At 35.3% G+C, this 20,621-nt stretch overlaps 4 protein-coding genes across 4 annotated transcripts; 2 read left to right on the forward strand and 2 right to left on the reverse strand.

Moving 5' to 3' along the window:
- The first annotated feature begins 5,272 nt into the window (after positions 1 to 5,272).
- On the forward strand, positions 5,273 to 6,968 carry LOC111469889 (F-box protein SNE-like). Its single transcript, XM_023115354.1, has one exon. The coding sequence runs from the start codon at positions 6,343 to 6,345 to the stop codon at positions 6,799 to 6,801; it is 459 nt and encodes a 152-aa protein (XP_022971122.1). The 5' UTR covers positions 5,273 to 6,342; the 3' UTR covers positions 6,802 to 6,968.
- A 1,089-nt stretch (positions 6,969 to 8,057) lies between these two features.
- On the reverse strand, positions 8,058 to 9,288 carry LOC111469855 (zinc finger CCCH domain-containing protein 18-like). Its single transcript, XM_023115310.1, has 2 exons — positions 8,575 to 9,288; positions 8,058 to 8,450 (listed from the first exon to the last, which is right to left on the reverse strand). The coding sequence occupies exons 1-2, from the start codon at positions 9,225 to 9,227 to the stop codon at positions 8,315 to 8,317; spliced, it is 789 nt and encodes a 262-aa protein (XP_022971078.1). The 5' UTR covers positions 9,228 to 9,288; the 3' UTR covers positions 8,058 to 8,314.
- A 1,385-nt stretch (positions 9,289 to 10,673) lies between these two features.
- Positions 10,674 to 15,390, forward strand: LOC111469747 (vacuolar protein-sorting-associated protein 11 homolog). The gene is made up of 5 exons (XM_023115147.1): positions 10,674 to 11,124; positions 11,445 to 11,615; positions 11,773 to 12,093; positions 12,192 to 13,937; positions 14,422 to 15,390. The coding sequence occupies exons 1-5, from the start codon at positions 10,900 to 10,902 to the stop codon at positions 14,815 to 14,817; spliced, it is 2,859 nt and encodes a 952-aa protein (XP_022970915.1). The 5' UTR covers positions 10,674 to 10,899; the 3' UTR covers positions 14,818 to 15,390.
- Positions 15,391 to 17,398: 2,008 nt separating this feature from the next.
- Positions 17,399 to 20,086, reverse strand: LOC111469897. The gene is made up of 4 exons (XM_023115364.1): positions 19,925 to 20,086; positions 19,693 to 19,780; positions 18,490 to 18,682; positions 17,399 to 17,758 (listed from the first exon to the last, which is right to left on the reverse strand). Exons 2-4 carry the CDS (start codon positions 19,744 to 19,746, stop codon positions 17,628 to 17,630), a joined length of 378 nt encoding a protein of 125 aa, XP_022971132.1. The 5' UTR covers positions 19,747 to 19,780; positions 19,925 to 20,086; the 3' UTR covers positions 17,399 to 17,627.
- Positions 20,087 to 20,621: the final 535 nt, after the last annotated feature.

Genomic DNA, 20,621 nt, shown 5'->3' on the forward strand with positions numbered 1-20,621 from the left:
AATTAATAAATAAATAAATTAATTAATTAATGAAAAAAAGACGTCATGGAAGACTTGGAACTTGAATAGCCGTTTTTTTGTTTATATATATTTATTTTTGGTTGGTAATTACTGGAAATTGTTTGTGGGTTTCTCACATGTTTTATCCTTTTATTAATGCAACCGAACCTCTTTTGGTTTGCTACGTTTTACCCGTTTTTTTTTTTGTCTCTAATATTTTTTTATTTATAATTCATTATTCATTTATTGTATTTAAATTTTATTTTTATTTTAAATTACAGGTTTTATTTTTAATTTTTAAAATTTTAAATTGTTTTAAATTTATAGTTATTATAGACGTAAATTTTATATTTAATAATTTAATTAAGTTTTAAATATTGTGAATATGCTTGAAATTTATTCGCTATTTTTTACATTCGAGTATTTATTATTAATTCATGTAATGCCATATATTGACTAGATATTATAAATATTTATCATTTAATATCATTGACTTAATACATACAAGCATCCTAATTATCATTTAACAACATGAATCCATTTTGTTACCATACAAATATTTTTTCAATAATTATTTAAATGAAAATATAACAAAGAAAATACTCTTAAAAACTTCTTTAAAAAAATACTCTTAAATTTTTAAAAAAGAAAATCATTAATACCAACTTAAAAACAAATACTAATTAAAATACATTTATTATTAGTACTATATTTAAAAATATCCACAAAATTTTAATGCTAGTATTAACATATTTCACCCTTATAAAAAAAAAGTTAAAAAAAAAAATACTACGATTAATAAATGGACGAAAATCGTTTATTGACATCTCATAAATTATCTACAAAAAGTTCTAGGGTTATTTTGAAAAGTTTATAAGTATTTTTTAGTTTTTTTTTAAGTTTTTTAAAAATATATAGGCATTTTTTATGTGGTTAAAAAAAATATTAATAAAAATTTTGAAAATGAGAGATAATAAAAATTATATCGGAAATCTTTTTTAAAAGTTGAAATGTATCTCTGGAATTTTCATCCAGAACTAAATAGAAGTATTTTTTTTTAATTTTTTTAAAAATTTAACGTTATTTTTTAGACCCTTTGCAAATTCAGTATTTTTTTTTTTTTTAGACAAAATACAATATATATATATATATATATATATATATATATTTGGTGGGTTTTTAAAAAAACTAATAGAATATATTATAAAAAGAGAGAAGAGGGGAGGAGGGTTTATTAGGGTTAGAGTGAGAGGTCAAAATCAGTCCTTTAAAATGCAGCTAAGGCTAAGGCTAATAGTAATAGTAATAGGGCTAAATTCAGTCCCATGGCTGCCTCATTGTACCCTCTCTACAGACCTCACCATTTAGCCCACACCTGACTGCTTACGTTTACATTTATTATTTCTTTTTTTAATTTCCTTCTTTTTGGGAATCTAACTCCTCCCCCATCTCAATTACATTTACACCCTTCTCTTCTATTTTTATTTTTTATTTTTTATTTTGTGTTTAATATCTGTATCATAATTAATTAAAAAAAAAAATTAACTATCAGATGTGATATCAGGTGAGATAATAAGAGTATGCGAAGAAGTTTCAAAAATTAAAGAATAACATTTCATACCGTATAATGTAAGAAATAAGAATGATACCTTATTCATGGCCTTCATACTGGCCCAACAGTATTGGGTCAGCCCAATTTCACTCCAGAACTTTCCAGACCCCAATTTAACAATGTGCCCACTATGATATATTATTCGAAAACTACTACCTATACCAACAAAGTATACCTTTCAGGCTCAATCATGAGAATTTCAAGGTTAAGCATATTTTACTAGGAGTGATTTACGACACTTTTTAGGAATTATCTCAAAATGCATGTAAGTGATGATAAAATATCCTAGAAGGACTCGGTGTTGTTATGTATCATCACTAAATCTGGATTTCCAAATCCTAATATATATGTTGAATAATATTTGCAAATGGCTAATGATACGAGAGTATGTATGAAGTATGCTATAGGTAGAATACCTATTTACCCAAGATATAATAGTATGTAGGAATGTTTGTGTATATGATAGACTATATTCATTTAATAATGCCAGTATTTGCAAGACATTATTATCATTAGTTCCCTTACAAGAATTGAAAGAAAGTGAATTTATACCAACCAAATAATTGGATCAATTAAAGCCTTATACTTTGCTTAGTTTCATAACTAAGCAATAAGTGACATACCCATCGAAAATTCAAATCTTTATATTTCGAAAACGGGCATTAATCGTGCAAGATTAATGATTGAATATAGCTCATTCCACTAAATACCCGCTACTGCCATAGAGAACATCCAACAATACATGTTATGAAAAATCAATAATGAAATATGTTTGATTTACAGAAGAAGAGGAGGAAGAAGAGGGGTTTGTGGTTGAAGCAAGGAGAAGCAGTTATGGGGAAGGGAAGATGTCATTATAAGATAAACATTTGATTTTAGAAGGATTGATTGTTATTTGGTTGTTTGTTTTTCAAGTCGTCTTCTGTTTACCTTTTCTATACTTGCTCTTTCGTTTTCTTCATGTTGTTCTCAAGCACTTATCTTTATGTGTTTGGGCACCAACACCCTTCTTTATATCTATTATTTTAGTTAACCCATTATTAATCATCATTCATTTTCTTTCTCTCATCCCTTTTACCCTTCAATTATCATCCTCTTCTTTCTTCTTTTTAATAATTACTTTATTTATTTTTATTTGGAAGTTCGTTCCAGTATCTTATTTCAATCTACTCAATCTTCTATTTTGGAGCGGAACAAACCATACTCTCCTGAGTCATACTCAGATTAAACTTTTTATTTCTCGTATTTACGCGGTTCCGGTTCCTATTCTGGCTGGTTCCCTAGAAAAAGCATAAGATTTCCTATTACTTTTTGTCTAGTATCTTTTATCCATAGTTTTGAGATCAGCTCAAGACAATCCTTAATCATCATTAAGGGGTCTCTTAAGAATGATATTCCAAATACTTTGAAGCCCTTGATTTTACCCTAAAGCATATCAATGGTAATACATTTCCTCTCCAAAATACCCTGGAGCTCGTTTTCTAAGCACTTGATTTATCAATAGTAATACACTTCCTAGAACATATAATCCACTCCCTATTTGATTAAAATAATCTGAACTAATTTCACAGATCACTGTTAAACTTGTTTGTAGCGACCTAGTAATAGTATTTGTTTTTCTGGCTAAAATATAGTAGGTTTTGAAACTTATCAAGACCTATGTTATATGCAAAGAATCGGAAATCTACAGCACTTTTAGTACATAAATAAATTTAAATTCAAAATCGTACAAAAACAAATATCTAAATACAAAACCAAATCACGTGCATATATATTTGACATGAAAGATCAATTTCACAGAATTTCAGGGACCATGGAGGGTAAAACAAAGATATGGAACCAATGGACTATTTACCATTTTTCTATTTTATTGCGTAGGCACACAAAGACTTCAAAGGTAGAAATGTAAACAGATCCAAAGTACAAAATATTTTGCAAATCAGCAAGAGAAAGAAATTGTTGTTCTAAATCTATTACAGAAAAAAAAAATTTACAGCAGAGTGAAAAATGTGACTATTTTGGGATTATAAAAATACTAAGCTTATATAATATAAGTATATCAGTATCTTAGAACGCAAATATATGCATGAAAAATTTAAGAGGGGGGTTGAATATTAAGGTGTGAAGAAGGGTAAAATTACAAGATGTTGATGACAAGAACTCTACAACAAGAAGGTAAGTACGAAAGGCAGTCTTTTTACACCGGGAAGGATAAGCGAGTGAGAAAGGGTAAACGTAAGAATTTGTGTTGGTTTTTGACCTTTAGGGGTTTCTTGTTGTATTGTTGCAATTATTAAGTTCTTCTCAGCAAGACTTGGGAACAGTGCTTTCTCAGATGTGTCCAATAGACAAGTCCAACATGAAACAAAACAACGTCTTCATAAACCCTAAAAGAATATAATATAAAGGTGGGCCATGGGGGTGTCCTAAGAGAATCTCCCACCTCCTTCCCCCAGAACCCAACCTAAAGGGTCTTTTTATAAATCTAAATGTCAATTCTAACACCCAATATAATGATGTTTTATTATATGCTTTCTGTCTCAAAGGACTTGGGGGTTTCCTTTCTGTGCCAACTCCATCAGACAATCAATCAAATGGGCACTGCCCTGTCTATAATTTTCAATAGCTCTTCTCAGACATATTTACATTATTTATTTATTCATCAGTAATTTCTCTGAGGAAACCTATGGTGCTTGTTTCGCTCTGACTTTTCTTCCTGCTCACAAACAACACCTTATTTTCAAACATTTTTTAATGCATTTAGTCGTCTTCTGGTTCACCTTTTTCCCCCCCAAGTGCATAAAGTTCTGTCTATTTTGTTTTTAGTTTTCCAGCATCCATTTCCTCAGTATGATGAGTATATATCACTGTATCATATGATACCCATATGAAAAAGCTGTACGTTTTCTAATAGAAATGAACCATACAACAAGATTCATAATTATAAAAACAATAGTTTTAATTCAAGCACACTACTTCAGTGCTAACCTATAGGTATCTCATAATCAAAGACAATGCAAAATATACCTCCACCATATTACTATCCGATTGTCAACACGTACGTTTATCATAGTCTAACTTTCTCTATCCCTGTATGTGAAAAATTGAAAATCATTAAATCTCTCTTCTAGAGAGAGAGAGAGAGAGACATGACTAAAGAACAAGAGTGAGCTACGTCTAAGTCTACCATGCCATCTACTTAAGATCTACATCAATAAAACAGTGACTAAGAACTCAAAAATGGAAGGGGGGGAAAGCTTAAGAATCAGAATTCCTCTGTTCTTAATACGGAAGGGGAGTAAATGATGTGAGCCTGTGGAGTACGATGGATAAGCCTTCCCAGAAATCATGGGGAAGAAAAATGAAGGATTAAACTAAATGATGAGAGATTGTGAAAAGAAAGAGAAGTAGGATGAGCTGAGCAATGTGATTAAAAGAGAGAATAAATGATGTGTTAAATTAAGATATAGTCAACAACATTTCACAAATTTAAATTTCACAAACATAAGTATTTTACCTGAGCAGAGAAGACGTGGGTATGTGGAATAATTTCCTTAGAGGATAGGATATTTAAATGAGATACTTTTTCATTATGCATAGTTTTCAGGAAAAATCTTTTAAAGTAGTTTCCCATAATTTTAGAAAGTTAGATAAAACTCTCATAAATTCATACCGAAGAGACTATAAATGAGTGTCTAATCAAACCATATGAATTATTTATGAGATTTTATTTAATCAGATGGAATTCTAAATGTTATATGAACTAAATTCTAACTCTCCTACTGATAGTAACCAAATTTGCAATTTCTCCAATTTTCCTATAATAGTAAAACTAAATGGAATCATAACTGGTTATGCATTGCATATACTATCTATCATGATATCATAAACACTTTAGAAATCTATAATTTGATAGGGCACTATAGAGGAATTGGTGTTTCATGATTATGATTATGATTAGGATAGAATAAACAATGTTGGAAGGAAATCACACATTACTAATTAAGAAGATGGTCATGAGTTTATAAGCAATAAATATATCTCTATTGGCAGAGTGTTTTGGAGAAATCAAAAGTAAAACTACGAGAACTTATGCTCAAAACGGACAAAATCAAACTATTGTGTAGGCCATGATTTCTAACCTGGATATGGTCCACACACCGAAGTGGAGAAAAGATAGGCGTGAAAACAGAATTAAAGAAAGTAAACATATCCATGCCCAGCTGATGTAAAAGGTCGTTCTGTTTGAAAGAGTGGCTCCCAACTCACAACGGACACTTGCCCAAAGTCTTGGAATATGCACACACATACACACCCTAAATTCAACTACAGCTTTGAGCTACTTCTACTAAGCCCCTAAACGAATTTTTTAAAGAAAAAAGAAGCCAAAGAAAGAGAAAGTTAAGCGGCATCGCATTGATTTGCATTGGTTTGAGTTTTTTTTTTTTGGTTTGGAGCTTCTTCCTTGGCCCCATCTCCTCCCTCCTCGATACCCACTCCTACCTCTCCCCTCTCAATCCTTCTCACAGACATTTTCACAAACACGCGGACTTCGAGACGCACAGCAGGACAAATCCTATCTTAGACATTTTCTCCTTGTTAATGAATTTTCACCAGATCTCTCTCTCTCTCTCTTTTCCTCTCTATCTAGTTCCAATTCCATATATATCACAGAAATAGATCGCTTCCACCTTCCAAATTCCTAATTATACTACGGCTTAAACGTAAAAATGCAGAAGAATCACATACCTGAGGCGAACGAGAAGCGGCGGAAGTTCTTAATCAACGACAATCTCGACATTCTCATCGAAATTCTCAAGCGGCTAGACGGACCGTCACTCGGCGTCGCCGCCTGCGTCTGCCGCCTCTGGTGCACAATCGCTCGAAACGAATCAGTTTGGGAACATGTGTGCTTCCGGCACGTGACATCGCCGCTTCCCTCATCGGTGAAATCAGTGGTCGCCGCACTGGGAGGATACAAGCGGCTATACATGGTGAGCATAAGGCCGGTGCTGAGTCGACTCGGATACTCAGAAGTGGTGAGGCGAGTTTGGACTCAGGACGAGGTTCAACTTTCACTGTCTCTGTTTTGTGTGGATTATTACGAACGGCTCACTGGGAGTGGAAGACTCAGTGGCGATGCGTCCGCATTGTCCCTCATGTTCCTCTGCAACACCGTGAACGTCTGATTGATCTCGTGGTTTTTTGATACTTTCTCCACCGTTGGATTTGTAGACCAGTCCATATAAGAAATCAAGCAAGCTCCGGTGATTTTAGTCAAAGGATTAAGATTAGCCTGGTATGAATATGATAATTATTCCAATTATACATCCATTTTATTAAAATGAAAATAACAGTTCCATTATTTTCAACATTTTCTTTATTGTTTGATTTATTTTATGTTATTATTATTATCTAAATATTGTTGTAATGAAAAGAAAAAAAAAAAAACAAATTTTGGGTTGAATAATATTTATATTTTATTGTTTCCATGGTTACTTGAAAATTAAAAAGGCCCAATCCATCAATAATTCTCCCTACTCTCTCACACACACCACACATGACCACCCTCACTAGGTAGCACGGATGGCTCGTTAGATGATCCCGACATGACCATATTATCTACTTGTTTTTTAGAATTACTTACTATTGTTTCCAACAAGTATGATCGAGCCACCACAAAAGAATTGCATATTTTGGGGCATTCTCTGTATCTACTCGTGAGAAGTTTCCACGTTCAATGTGGGATTGTCCACTTTGGGCTTCCCCTCAAGTTTTTTTTTTATTAGGGAGAGTTTTCACACTCGTGGAGTTGTCCACTTTTAGTTTCCTTTTGGGCTTCCCCCTCAATGTTTTTGGACTCTTCTTCATTACATATCTACTCGAGTGAGGTTCACACTTTCCACACCCGTATATTATCGACTAGACCTATTGCTTTGTTCATATAACAATCCATGCTCAAGATTTGAACTAGACTCAGAATGAAATTTAACTTCATCCCCTATGACATGATTACTTACACCATGTTTATCGGAGGAAAAATGAAATCAAACTTGTAATCTGGTTATTTATGGTGGAGTGAAAGATTGGAACAACTTTTTACGATGATCAATGTCTTAATCTATGCGGCGTTCGAAACAATCCGATTATGAAATATATGAAATATAATAGAGTTATAAAACGATCGAAACGAGATGTTGTTAGTAGAAACTAAAATCTTAAGATGCAATATAACATAAAATCAGCCCTCTTCCCATCTATCAAAAAAAAAAAAAAAAAAAAAAAAAAAAAAAAAAAAAAAAAAAAAAAAAAAAAAAAAAAAAAAAAAAAAAAAAAAAAAAAAAAAAAAAAAAAAAAACAAACAAAACAAAAGCAAAGCCTATCGTAATCGAAACCGAAACGATTGTTCGAAATTTAATCTGTTATTCTATAAATTATTGTCGAAGTATGTGTATCATCGTAGTCGTCGTCATTGTACGTGAGATGCAAATGGGGTATCTGGTTCACTAAATCCTTCTGTGCTGCATGATTTAACACACAAAACCAGAAAAACTACAGAAACATAAGTTTTTGAGTTAAGGCTTTTTTATTTCACAGACCTGTCATCATGATGGTCAGTCCAAGAATCTGGGAAGTCATGTGGCTGCTCAGTAGATAAACAAAACTCTGCACTGCACCAACAGATTCCACGTTCTTTCAAAATTAAAAAGCTGATGAATGAGCCAAATTCTGAGATGAACAGCCCAAAGTGGAAGAATTCTGTCGAACACTCTGTTCAGAAATTTCATTGCGTTTTGGAGAATCATCGGCTAAGATTATCGAATTCTTCCCATGGAGCCTGAAAATGGCAATTTGTAGAATTAAAAAGTGGGTTTAGTTTTGTTATTTATGAACAGAGTACCACAAACAAAGAACAGAGTAGCAGAAACAGAGAACAGAGAACAGAGAACAGAGCAATGAACCCGTCAAGAACACGAATGCGGCTCAACAGAGCAAGCAGCCGCGTGAGGCTAAGCCCAGTCTTCGAAAGATACCCATCGCCGAGAAGACTGCGCCCATACCGCTCACGATACACCATCGGCAAAGCCGCAATCAAAATCGGCAGCCCACCACGGGATTTCAGAAGCTCGACAATCTCGATTTCGAGTTTATCCAGCGCTCTCCCACTAAGCACCACAACACGCGGCTCCTTCTCCACAACATCATGAACATATCGGCAAGTATTCCCATGTTTGCAATACCCTTTACTGAAATAATGACAAACTTTCACCGGAAACTCCCTCCGGCGGCTTCGCCTCACCGGAGTTGCCGAGTCCAGCGACAGCCACTGCATCTGGTTCTGCAGGGCGAAGTCGGAGAACGTCTGGTGGGGGAGGAACAGGCGGGAGGATGGAGAAGAAGAAACACGACCGTATGGAATTGGAACTTCGGGGATTCCGAGGTCGGATTTGGCGGTGTTAATAACACATTGAATTATACCATCCGGGCTGAACGCCAATCGGATCATGTCCTGTTCGTTGGTGTTCAGCATAACGTAGCCGACGATCTTCAACCCATATTCAGGCTCCAATTTGCAGATTCTTTCGTACACAATTTTCGTCGTTTCGTTATCCATTTGAACTGAAACACACAGAACAAGAACAGTAGAATGAGAATTTTGACGAATTTAAGGAACAAGAAACAGAGCAATGGAGGATTTTGTTTAGAGAAGATGATGGAATGGAAGGGATTGGGTTTTAAAGGCGCTTGATTTAGCTTAAATTAGCCTAATTAATTATTTAATTATAAATAATCTCGAATTTAAATTCTACGATTTCTCTTTAAAGATCACATCGAAAAAGCAATATATATAATTTTTTTTGGGTTTTTCTCACTGTTTTTTAATTTTTTAATTTGTTTTATTAATGTATTTATTTAATTTGTTTTGTTTTGTTTTTTTCAAATTACAGGTTGTACTTATTTACAGAAAATCGCGGGAAATTCTGAGAAATGCGCCGGGATTTCCGAAAGCAGGCACTACCGGCGAAATGACTGATTTACCCCTCTCTCAGCAATAAAAAATCCCACGTGTGCCCGGAATTTAAAAAATATATATATACGAAAACGCACCGTTTCGGTTGGGTCCCACTTTGACCTTTTCTAGAATGGGCGTCGCCACGTATCATGAAGTAGCCACGTTTATTCCTATTGGTTCCACGTCATCCAAATTTCTATCCTACCTGGCAGGTCCTTGGTGGAAAATTAATTGTGGCCGACTTTTTGGTCTTTTTATTTTTCCCTTTTTGCCAGCAAATAATCAACAACACAGCAGGAACCCCACTGGCTTATTTCCACGATTATTTTTAAAAAAATTATTTATATTAAATAAACTTTTTTTTAATATTTTATTTATTAAAAGAATATTTCTTTTTAATTTTTTTAAGCATTAGAAGAAAATCTTTGAAAAAGGGAAGGATCCAGTGCTTCGCGAGCTGGAACCAATCAAATTGTGGGCCACAGTCAATATAAGGCAAAGGGTAAAATGGGTATTACGCCAAACCGCTAGGGACTTAAACGTAAATAACACAGCAAAATGGGGTTGAGTGGTGAGAGCAGTTCAAACGGCAGATAAAGAGGGAAGGATTAACGGTCACCGTCAAAGTTCGATCTAGAGATGAGTGATGGACGGACGTTTAAGGCTCTCCCCGTTAGATTAGTGCTTTCCCGTAAAGCCACCTGGTACCGAAGATATCAGTAATGGAGAGAAATTTTAGGGTACGGTCGAGTGCATGGAAGCTTCAGTAGATACTATAACATATAAAATAATTATAGAAATTCTTTATTTGTTGTTAAACATATACCCACTAAATTTCAGCCGATGCATACCTTAGGTTACAACTTTGAATGGGCCACTCCTACAAAAACCGGCCCAGTTATTGAAAGTCGGCCCAAAAGTGGAATCTTATTGGGCTTTGTGCCACTCCAATATTCCAAAACCGGCCCAGTTATTGGCAGTCGGCCCAAAAGCGGAATATTATTGGGCTGGCTTGATTCTTCTACGGAGCTTAGAAAGTTCCGGTAGCGGAAGGGTGAGGGAAGGCAAGTTTGCGGAACGTTGTCATTTGGAGAATCGCAGAGGGGGATGACGAGAACAGGGCAAATTTGATTCTACGAGAGATAGGAAATTCGATTCAGGATTCCGGTTTTGTTACTGATCTCATAGCAAATTGTGATTGTTTGTTTGATTTGTTGATGTATTAGAGAGATTCAACGATTACTCAAATAGCAAGTGAATCGAGGAAGGGAAGATGTATCAAAGGAGGAAGTTCGAGTTCTTCGAAGAGAAACTAGCCGGAAGGTGCACAATTCCGGAAGAGGTGAGGGAAAAGAAGATCGAGTGTTGTTCGAGCGGCAGAGGGAAGGTGGTGATCGGTTGCAATGACGGTAGCGTTAACCTACTTGATCGTGGGCTTAAGTTCAGCTATGGATTTCAAGCTCATTCCTCGACCGTATCATTTTTGCAACAGCTCAAGGTTGGTAATTTCTTTTTCAGCTGTTTTTTCCTTCGGGCAATTTGGATTTTGTGCTGCTTCAGCGTGTCTTTGGTTGAAACGGATGCCAATTTGTCAAATGAACTATGTTAAGTACTTTGACCTTTGAACTGCTATCTAAACGTTGCCTTTTCTTTCTTTAATCAGCACCACGAGTCTGTTGCATTATGAATCTAACTTGTAGATTTGTTTTCCCTTTCTTCTACTATGTAATGATTTTAATATATAAGGACCCGGAGATAGGATTGTTGATAATATGTCATTGACATGGATTACGTTTGTATCTTTTGATTGATGATCAGCAACGGAACTTTCTAGTCACTGTTGGAGAAGATGTGCAAATACCTCCGCAACAGACTATGTGTCTGAAGGTTTTTGACCTTGATAAAATTGAGCCAGAGGGCTCAAGTGCTACAAGTCCCGAGTGCATTGGAATTTTGAGGATATTTACTAATCAATTTCCCGAGGCAAAGGTACTGTTGTGCTTTCATTTTATTCAGACAGTATCCTGTTTTATGGGGTTGCTTTATAGGCTTGACATTTTGAACCATGATTGTTCGTTCTTTGTTTCATTGGAAGCAATTTCCTGATAATGATGGAATTATGAGACCTATGAGCTTACTACTGCAGATAACATCATTTTTGGTCCTAGAAGAGGCACCGCCAATACTACTTATTGCAATTGGCCTAGATAATGGTAATATATACTGCATCAAAGGAGACATTGCACGAGAACGTATCAATCGTTTCAAGCTTCAGGTAGACATCTCAGACAAGAATCAATCATCCATCACGGGGCTCGGGTTCAGAGTTGATGGTCAAGCTCTTCAGTTATTTGCTGTAACTCCTGATTCAGTGAGTTTATTCAGCCTGCAGAGTCAACCACCAAAGGGGCAAACTCTGGATCATATTGGATGTGGTGTGAACGGTGTTACAATGAGTGATCGCTCAGTATGTAGTTCTAATCTCTCCTATATCTCATTTGCCATGTCATTGTGTTGATTAATGTTCTTTCATAATGATAACGATTACTGTGTTTTATGTAATAGGAGTTGATAATTGGTCGTCCTGAGGCAGTTTATTTTTATGAGGTCGATGGACGTGGTCCCTGCTGGGCTTTTGAAGGAGAAAAAAAGCTTGTAGGTTGGTTTCGTGGATACCTTCTCTGCGTAATTGCTGATCAAAGAAATGGCAAGAACACTTTCAACATTTATGACCTGAAGAATCGACTGATTGCCCATAGTCTAGTAGTTAAAGACGTTTCTCACATGGTTTGTGAGTGGGGTAGTATTATACTTATAATGGACGACCAATCGGCTCTATGTATTGGGGAAAAGGATATGGAAAGCAAATTGGATATGCTATTTAAAAAGAATTTGTACACCATAGCTATTAATCTTGTTCAAAGTCAACAAGCTGATGCTGCTGCAACTGCAGAAGTGCTAAGAAAGTATGGGGATCATCTATACAGCAAGCAAGATTATGATGAGGCTATGGCCCAGTATATCCATACTATTGGACATCTCGAGCCCTCTTATGTTATACAGAAATTTCTTGATGCTCAGCGAATCTATAACCTCACTAATTACCTGGAAAATTTGCATGAGAAAGGGCTTGCGTCTAAAGATCACACCACACTTCTACTAAACTGCTACACCAAATTGAAAGATGTTGAAAAGCTGAATGTATTTATTAAGAACGAGGATAGTGCTGGAGAACATAAATTTGATGTCGAGACTGCAATTAGGGTTTGTCGTGCTGCCAATTACCACGAACATGCCATGTATGTTGCTAGAAGGGAAAGAAAGCACGAATGGTACCTTAAGATCTTACTTGAAGACCTTGGAAGATATGATGAGGCCTTGCAATATATTGCAAGCCTCGAGCCTAGTCAAGCTGGCGTGACAATTAAAGAGTATGGGAAGATTCTAATCGCACACAAGCCACGTGAGACAATTGATATTCTCATGAAGCTCTGCACTGAGGATGGTGAATCATTGAAGAAAAGATCTTCAAATCGCACATATTTATCTATGTTGCCATCTCCTGTTGACTTTCTCAACATTTTTATTCATCACCCACAGTCACTTATGGAATTCTTTGAAAAGTATACAAACAAGGTAAAGGACTCACCTGCTCAGGTTGAAATTAACAATACACTGTTGGAATTGTACCTGTCAAATGATTTAAACTTTCCATCAATGTCCCAAGTTGGCAATGGAAGAAGTAATAGTTTTGTGGAAAGATCAGAAGCCACATTGATGTCAGCCGAGTCCAATACGAAAGTAAGCTTTGAGGACCGGCTTGAAAGGCAAGAGAAGGGACTACGCCTGCTTAAGAGTGCATGGCCATCAGAACTGGAAAATCCTCTCTATGATGTTGATCTTGTGATTATTTTGTGTGAAATGAATGCGTTTAGGGAAGGTCTTATGTATTTATATGAAAAGATGAAACTCTACAAGGAGGTTATAGCATGCTATATGCAAACTCACGACCACGACGGTTTAATTGCTTGCTGTAAAAGATTGAGCGATTCAGGAAAGGGAGGTGACCCATCTCTTTGGGCAGATTTATTGAAGTACTTCGGCGAACTGGGAGAAGATTGTTCCAAAGAAGTGAAGGAAGTTTTGACCTATATTGAAAGGGATGATATTTTGCCTCCTATTATAGTTATTCAGACGCTGTCAAGAAATCCATGCCTCACACTTTCCGTCATCAAGGACTACATTGCGAGAAAGCTTGAACAGGAATCCAAGATGATTGAGGAGGATAGGCAAGCAATTGAAAAGTATCAGGTTCGTACTTATCCAATTCATTTTAAAGAATCCTTGAATGCTTGGTCAAAGTTAGCAAATGAAAAACATTTGGAAAATGACTTTATCACATACTAAACCAAAATCAGAAACAAGGCTGCTGGAATTAGCAATTTTCGTCTTTCTTACTGGAAATGGCCTAATTTTATTTGATGTAACTGGATGATATTAATTCTTGAAGCACTTCAAAAGATAAAACATAAATTAAAGATAATGATGAAAAGAAGTTATAGCTTCCACAACAGAACTACTTCGATCAGGGAACAAACGTAGAAAGACCTTTGTGAGTACATTTGATGAGCACCTGAAGCTTTCTCATTTATTCTACCTAACATTGCTAGAGTAAAAACTTAGGGTCATAGCTGCAGATATGGTATTTTCTAGCTTTAACCAAATACAATCCCACCCTCTGAACTGTTAGCTTTTTCGTTAAATGAAGTTCGTTAACCGTATTAGCTCTCTGCAGGAAGATACAGTGGCAATGAGAAGAGAAATTGAAGATCTTAGAACAAATGCAAGAATTTTTCAACTCAGCAAGTGCACTGCTTGCACATTCACTCTTGATCTCCCGGCTGTTCACTTCATGTGTATGCATTCATTCCATCAGCGTTGTTTGGGGGATAATGAAAAAGAATGCCCTGAATGTGCTCCAGATTACAGAAAAGTTCTGGAAATGAAGAGAAGCTTGGAGCAGAATAAGGATCAAGATCAGTTCTTCCAGCAAGTGAAGAGTTCAAAAGATGGGTTTTCTGTAATTGCCCAGTACTTCGGTAAGGGAATCATTAGCAAAACTAGTCATGAACCTCCGAAGGCTACTACAACAGTCTCAGAGAATCCTTCTTCAACAAACGATTTTCAATGATGGTTTGAGAAGGTACTTGTTTGTGGAACTCCATTGCATTTCCCTCCTGTTTTTGAGCTTCTATATCAAAAAATGGAGGGAGCCCTATACAATCTTATTTGACTAGCTCTCAATAGCAAGATGATTGATGGTTTGTCGGAAGAAACTTTATTGCGTCGGTTTCTTCAGGTCTATTTATGCTCTAAACTAATGCTCTAAAGCTGAAAGTAGTCAATGCCTCCTTGTTCTTGTAATCTACTCCTTTGTTCTTGAAGCCAGACTTGTTCATCAGACATAAGGAACACCATTCAACGATCTTGTTCATCAGATTTCAAGAACACCCCTCGACGATCGCCTCCACGACTGGATCTGTTCAGCTGGAGAATTTGATGTGTTACGACGCTGGAGTTGAAGAAGACATGGGCGTGGTTGGATGAGGGAGATAGTTACCACTTTTGTTCTGTTCTGAAAAAATTTCGCTACCGATTTCGTATAGTTTGATTATTTACCTCGATTGACATAAATTGTAATGTATTGACTGTTGTAATCTGGAATTCTGTTTTGGAATGCATTATGCAGTTGTTGTGATGAATCCATCTAATCCCACAATTAGTCTATTATTCAGTGAATTTATGGATAACCAAGCAAATGCCACCAGAGATAATTTGATTAGTACATAAAATGTTGATCTTCTAATAATTGGAGATAAACTTGGTATAATGAATCAATCTTTAATCTAATATAATTAAATTGTAACATAGTATATTGATTTTTAATTTTGAAATTAAAAAAATGAATTTAGGAGTTTATCTCTTATGATATTTATATGATGCGTGTATATATATATATATATACATTTTCATTGACTTTTTCATTTGTCAAAGCATATATTAAACATCACAAACATACACATCTAATCCTAATACACGATTGTTTTGGAAGGGAGTTCAATTTTTTTTTTTTTAAATAATAATAATTATCACTATTTTTTAAAAAAATAATATATTAGTTTCAAACTACTTAGAAGGCTACAAATTATGTACAACAATGGCCAAAAAAACCTCCACAACACTAAATAAACACATCATTTTAGTACAATTCAATTGTATTCTTCCTCGAGGTCTGTAACTTTCGTATATTTTGTATAAATTATACGTTTCAATGACACATCGTCCTTTGATCCTGGGCATCATTTGGAAAAGTCAAGAGGGCCTCTCTCTCTCTCCTTTTTTCCTCATTTTGTTTGAGGTGGGCTGAATAGGTTCGATGAGAAAGAAACCTGGGCCAGTGACTAGTCCCGTCGGAGAATAAAGTCTCTCTTCCCATCCCGGATTGCAAAACACAGCATGCAAAATAGAATCATAAGAGCATAATCAAATAGCACGCGATGGCACGCATACACGCTTTCAGACAACACATTGAGGTGTTTGAGGAGAGGCTGCCAGCGCTTCGTGTCAATGAATTCTCGGCGTAATACCAACTCTACAATGATTTGTGTCGAAATTTTTCACTAATTAGGTGTGAGCTTACAAGACTAAGAAAAGTTGTATTTCTAACGGTTAGAAAGCAAGGCTTTAAATGCTATCTGTAAAATCAAACCAAAAAGATAAGGTGCTGTAAAATGCTATCAAATTAATACAAGAAGAACCCCCCCCTCACCACTCAATGACAAACACTAGAGGCAAGGTTGTTCTTGTAACTAATGATTGTTCTTTCTAAATGAAAAGGATTTGGTAAGAAAAGTACTTGACTCGACTCTATTAGAGAGGGTCCACATGTTCATGTTTGGTCGGGTTTTTCACCTGCTCCAATTTTCTTTATTATATGGCTTGTCTATTAGCTAAAGAGGCCATGTGGGTTGTCCATTTGTGAACTGAATGGATCAGATGGCTTTCAAAGAGTCCAATCACCTGAAGGTGATGATTGGAATGGAATCTAATAACAATAGCAACTTTCCATTGCATATTGGGATAAGGAACTGAATTACGAACCCTTCAGATCATGGAGGACCAGGAAATTTCACCAGAAACAAGGGGGGAAATAAAAGAGTGGAAAAGAGGAAGAGAAAGGTGAGGTATTCACTTGGTGATCAGACTTTAATGGAAAGTTTCTATCTCCTACTTTTCTTGGGAGAAGACGATGGAATAATGTCTTTTGTCTTCCATGTGGGTTTGTCTTCTAAGGGTCTCAGATGAAGTCTGTCCAAACTCACCCCGATGTGAGTGCCAGAGATATTAAATGTATCCCCTTACCATATCAATTCAATGTACAAACAATAAGTAGTATCCAATGTAAAAGAGGAAAGTTCACCTCAAAAGCCTCTGATGTCCTTCTTTACTTGTAACAGCCCAAGCTCACCGCTAGTAGATATTGTCCTCTTCGAGCTTTCCCTCAAGGTTTTTAAAGCTTGTCTACTAAGAAGAAGTTCCACACCCTTACAAGGAATGCTTCGTTCCTCTCTCCAACCGACGAGGAAGGATCTCACACCACTATACCATATAAGGCTCTCTACTCACCAGCACCCCCTCCCACCACACCGTGACTGTTCTAAACTATCAAAGGGAGTAGAGGAGAAAACATGATTGGACTCTGTATACAGGCCTAAATGAAAATCTTGGTTGCTTCATTGCTTTTCCTCAAGCGGATTGTCAAACTGAACACATAAAACTTGTATATAATATAAACATAGTTCTAAACAAAGAAGAAGAAAAGAGGTAATATTGACTGATTAAAATTTTAAGAAAAGGGTAAACTAATATGTTTCTTCTCTACCTTTATATTCTTCATGCATAAAAAGAAATACACGAGGGCATACAAATAAGATGATCGACTTATGGTTCCAGCTTCAAGGAAACAACTCGAGATTGTCTGTTACGCTTAGCCACCTTGAGAAACACCATAGAGAGGCACGATGGTGCCCACCACGGCCGTCGTACCTTTTGCTCTCCTTTCAAGCAAGCCACTGGAAGTACATAACTTAAAGAATAAACACCATGATCTTAATGTCAACTGGAAAAGCAGACATATAGTTAGGGTAGGCTTGGTGTGACTAAAGAAATTGTGATTTTGAAAATTCTAGTGTTTCAAAAACAAAGTTAAGCAGATATGCACTTTTGTTTATTGCATTGGAATTAAAATCAAAATTAAACATAACATAGAAAAATCTAAAAATATTTAAACTAGTCTAATGTTTCCTCTAAAGATGCTTATTAAAAAGAAAAAGAAAAGAAAAGAGTGTAGATTGCTCTACTACCCTCAAAAGTCATCTCAAACTCTTGTGCAGCATAGAAACTGGTGCATGCATCAATTTCTCAACCAGCACTGTCAGAAACATGCTAAGGACAACCGGAGATTGCAAACAGATCAAATAAGGAGTTAAATAGTTGATTTACGCGTTCAAACTTTTAAGAACAGACACAAACTGCTTAAAAAAACAAGGCAAGTCGCTTTAAAATGTTTCATAAAAGGCTTGTTGTAACTCCTATGTATGCCAATTCGCATGCTTTGAATTAAGATTTGGGGCATTTAGTTTATTTACTTATTTATTTCATATGGTGAACTTAATTAATTACAAATCTTATGTAGGTACTTCTGAAATATCAGATGATAGCAGCAAGAAGACAACCCTGAATATATATATTTTTCCAATGACTTTGAATAAAAAAGAGGGAAAAAGCTACATCATAAACAGACCTTTAATTCGTCGGAGCTCCTTACAAAGTGTGATGAAGTCTCCCCATTTCATATGACATCGTCTGATAAACCTTAGAATCTGCTCAGTTGTGAACATTGACATGCCTTCAAGATACTCTCCATTAACCCCGTTTTCTTTAAAGATCTGACGATAGCTTCCAAGATTTATCTCTTCCAACCACAACCCAACATCCTGGAAAGAAGTTGTAGTAGGGATATTATAAATCCAATTTCACCAAATTTACAGTTAAAATTTTAGCCCGATGTAATACAATGGTATATCGAAATGTTCGCCACGTAAAAACATTGTCTCCTACCCATTATAAGAATCGAATGTATGCAGTATTCAGTGCATCTATCTGTACACAAACAATCAGCCAAGATAAAGTTCCAAAAAATCACACAAATATCAAGCTAAGCAGTGATACACATGACCACTCCAATTAAAATGGAAAGGTGCAGCAGTTTGGAATGGTATCTTCAAAAAATTTGGACTTCAAGAAACTAAAAACCATGTGACATCCAAGATATGCAGAGAACCGGGAACATAGAGACAGTATAACATTATGACATAATTTCTTTGGCTCCATCAAATATAATTTCTTATATTCAAAATTCCTGAAAAACAAATTTAGAGAAGTTCAAGCTAACTACTAACTTCAAAACTAGAAAGAGAAAAGAGGGTGGAACTGACACAGAAAGTCCAAAAATCTAAATAGGAGAGAAAATAAATCCCAATGCAATGAACATACCTTTGCATGTATATACGAATTTCGCAGGGAGATATTAAAAAATGAAGCTCCTACATTAAAGCACTGGTGATGAATTCATTTATTTTCTTCCACAATTAACAGTTATTTTGAGAAGTTTTCAGCGCCTAAAAACACAAAAACTCATAACAAACAAAGTAGGGAAGATTATTACAGGGTAAACCCCATTGATCCAGTAATCACACCTTACCAGCAATAAGCACAAAAAACAGAGGGCATCACCATATCACAAGATTAAACACTTGAACAAGCAAACAATGGGAAAGGTTACAGCAGCCATCAAGTATAAACTCCCAGACCGACACTCTTTAACACATAACCGTTCAGATTTTCAAGTCAAAATCCAAACAACAAAGAATTGCAGTTAAAGATCCTTGCACAAGAGATCCAAAATCAAAGATGATGTATCAGATGCTAGAGGATCTGTAAGTACCTCTATAGTCCAAATGAAGAAATCAAGAGGTTCCGGTCGCTGTTCCTTGTTCATCTCACTATCAAGTCTACCCGAAATTTCAGATTACCTAAATTCACAAAGCAAAAAACAATCCATCACAGTTTGATAACCACAAAAAACAAGATTCCAAATACCAAATTCACTTCATAGAAAAAAAAAAAAAAAAAAAAAAAAAATAGAGAGAAGCCACAAATTACAAATTGAAGCTCACCACAGAGCTTCAATCTCCCCTTCTTCTTCTTCCTGTAGAAAAAAACTAGATCACCAAAATTTCTCTACATTTGAATCAGAACAGAAGTGCCGCATGAGAGGAAGAAAAATTGAATCAACGAAAGAGAGGGCTTTTGATCATTTGATGAACGCCAATTTCTCTCTTTCTTCTCTCTCTCTCTTTCATTTCCCTCCGCCTCTTCACCTCGCAGTTGTATGCTCTGCCTTACTGTCTCTGTAACTCCATTCCCACTCGCTTCTCGTTCCCGTGTATCTCACGCGCACTATTCCAATTACCTCATTGACGTTGACTATTAATTATTTCCGTAATTATTTCATAAATAATTTAGATTTTGATGTGAATTTTAATATAATTTAGCTAATTAAGATATTATAATTAATCAATATTTCTTTATATAGAAAACAGCATATCTTAATTATTAGTTAGGTGATAAATGTTTTTAACAACCATACAAATTATATTGTTATTATCTCGATTTAATCTAGAATATTAGAATCTTAATAACATATAATATTAATATTTTTTTTAATGTACCGAAAAGAAACAGCCCATTTTTAATATAATTTTAATTAAAATTAAATTAATAAAAATATTGTTAACTTTATTTTTTATATAAAAAAAAAATACTTAATGAACTTTAAAATTTTAAATAATACTCTTACAATAAATACCTTTA

This window comes from Cucurbita maxima, unplaced genomic scaffold (genome assembly GCF_002738345.1).
Source record: "Cucurbita maxima cultivar Rimu unplaced genomic scaffold, Cmax_1.0 Cma_Scf00041, whole genome shotgun sequence".
In the NCBI taxonomy this organism is placed as follows: domain Eukaryota; kingdom Viridiplantae; phylum Streptophyta; class Magnoliopsida; order Cucurbitales; family Cucurbitaceae; genus Cucurbita; species Cucurbita maxima.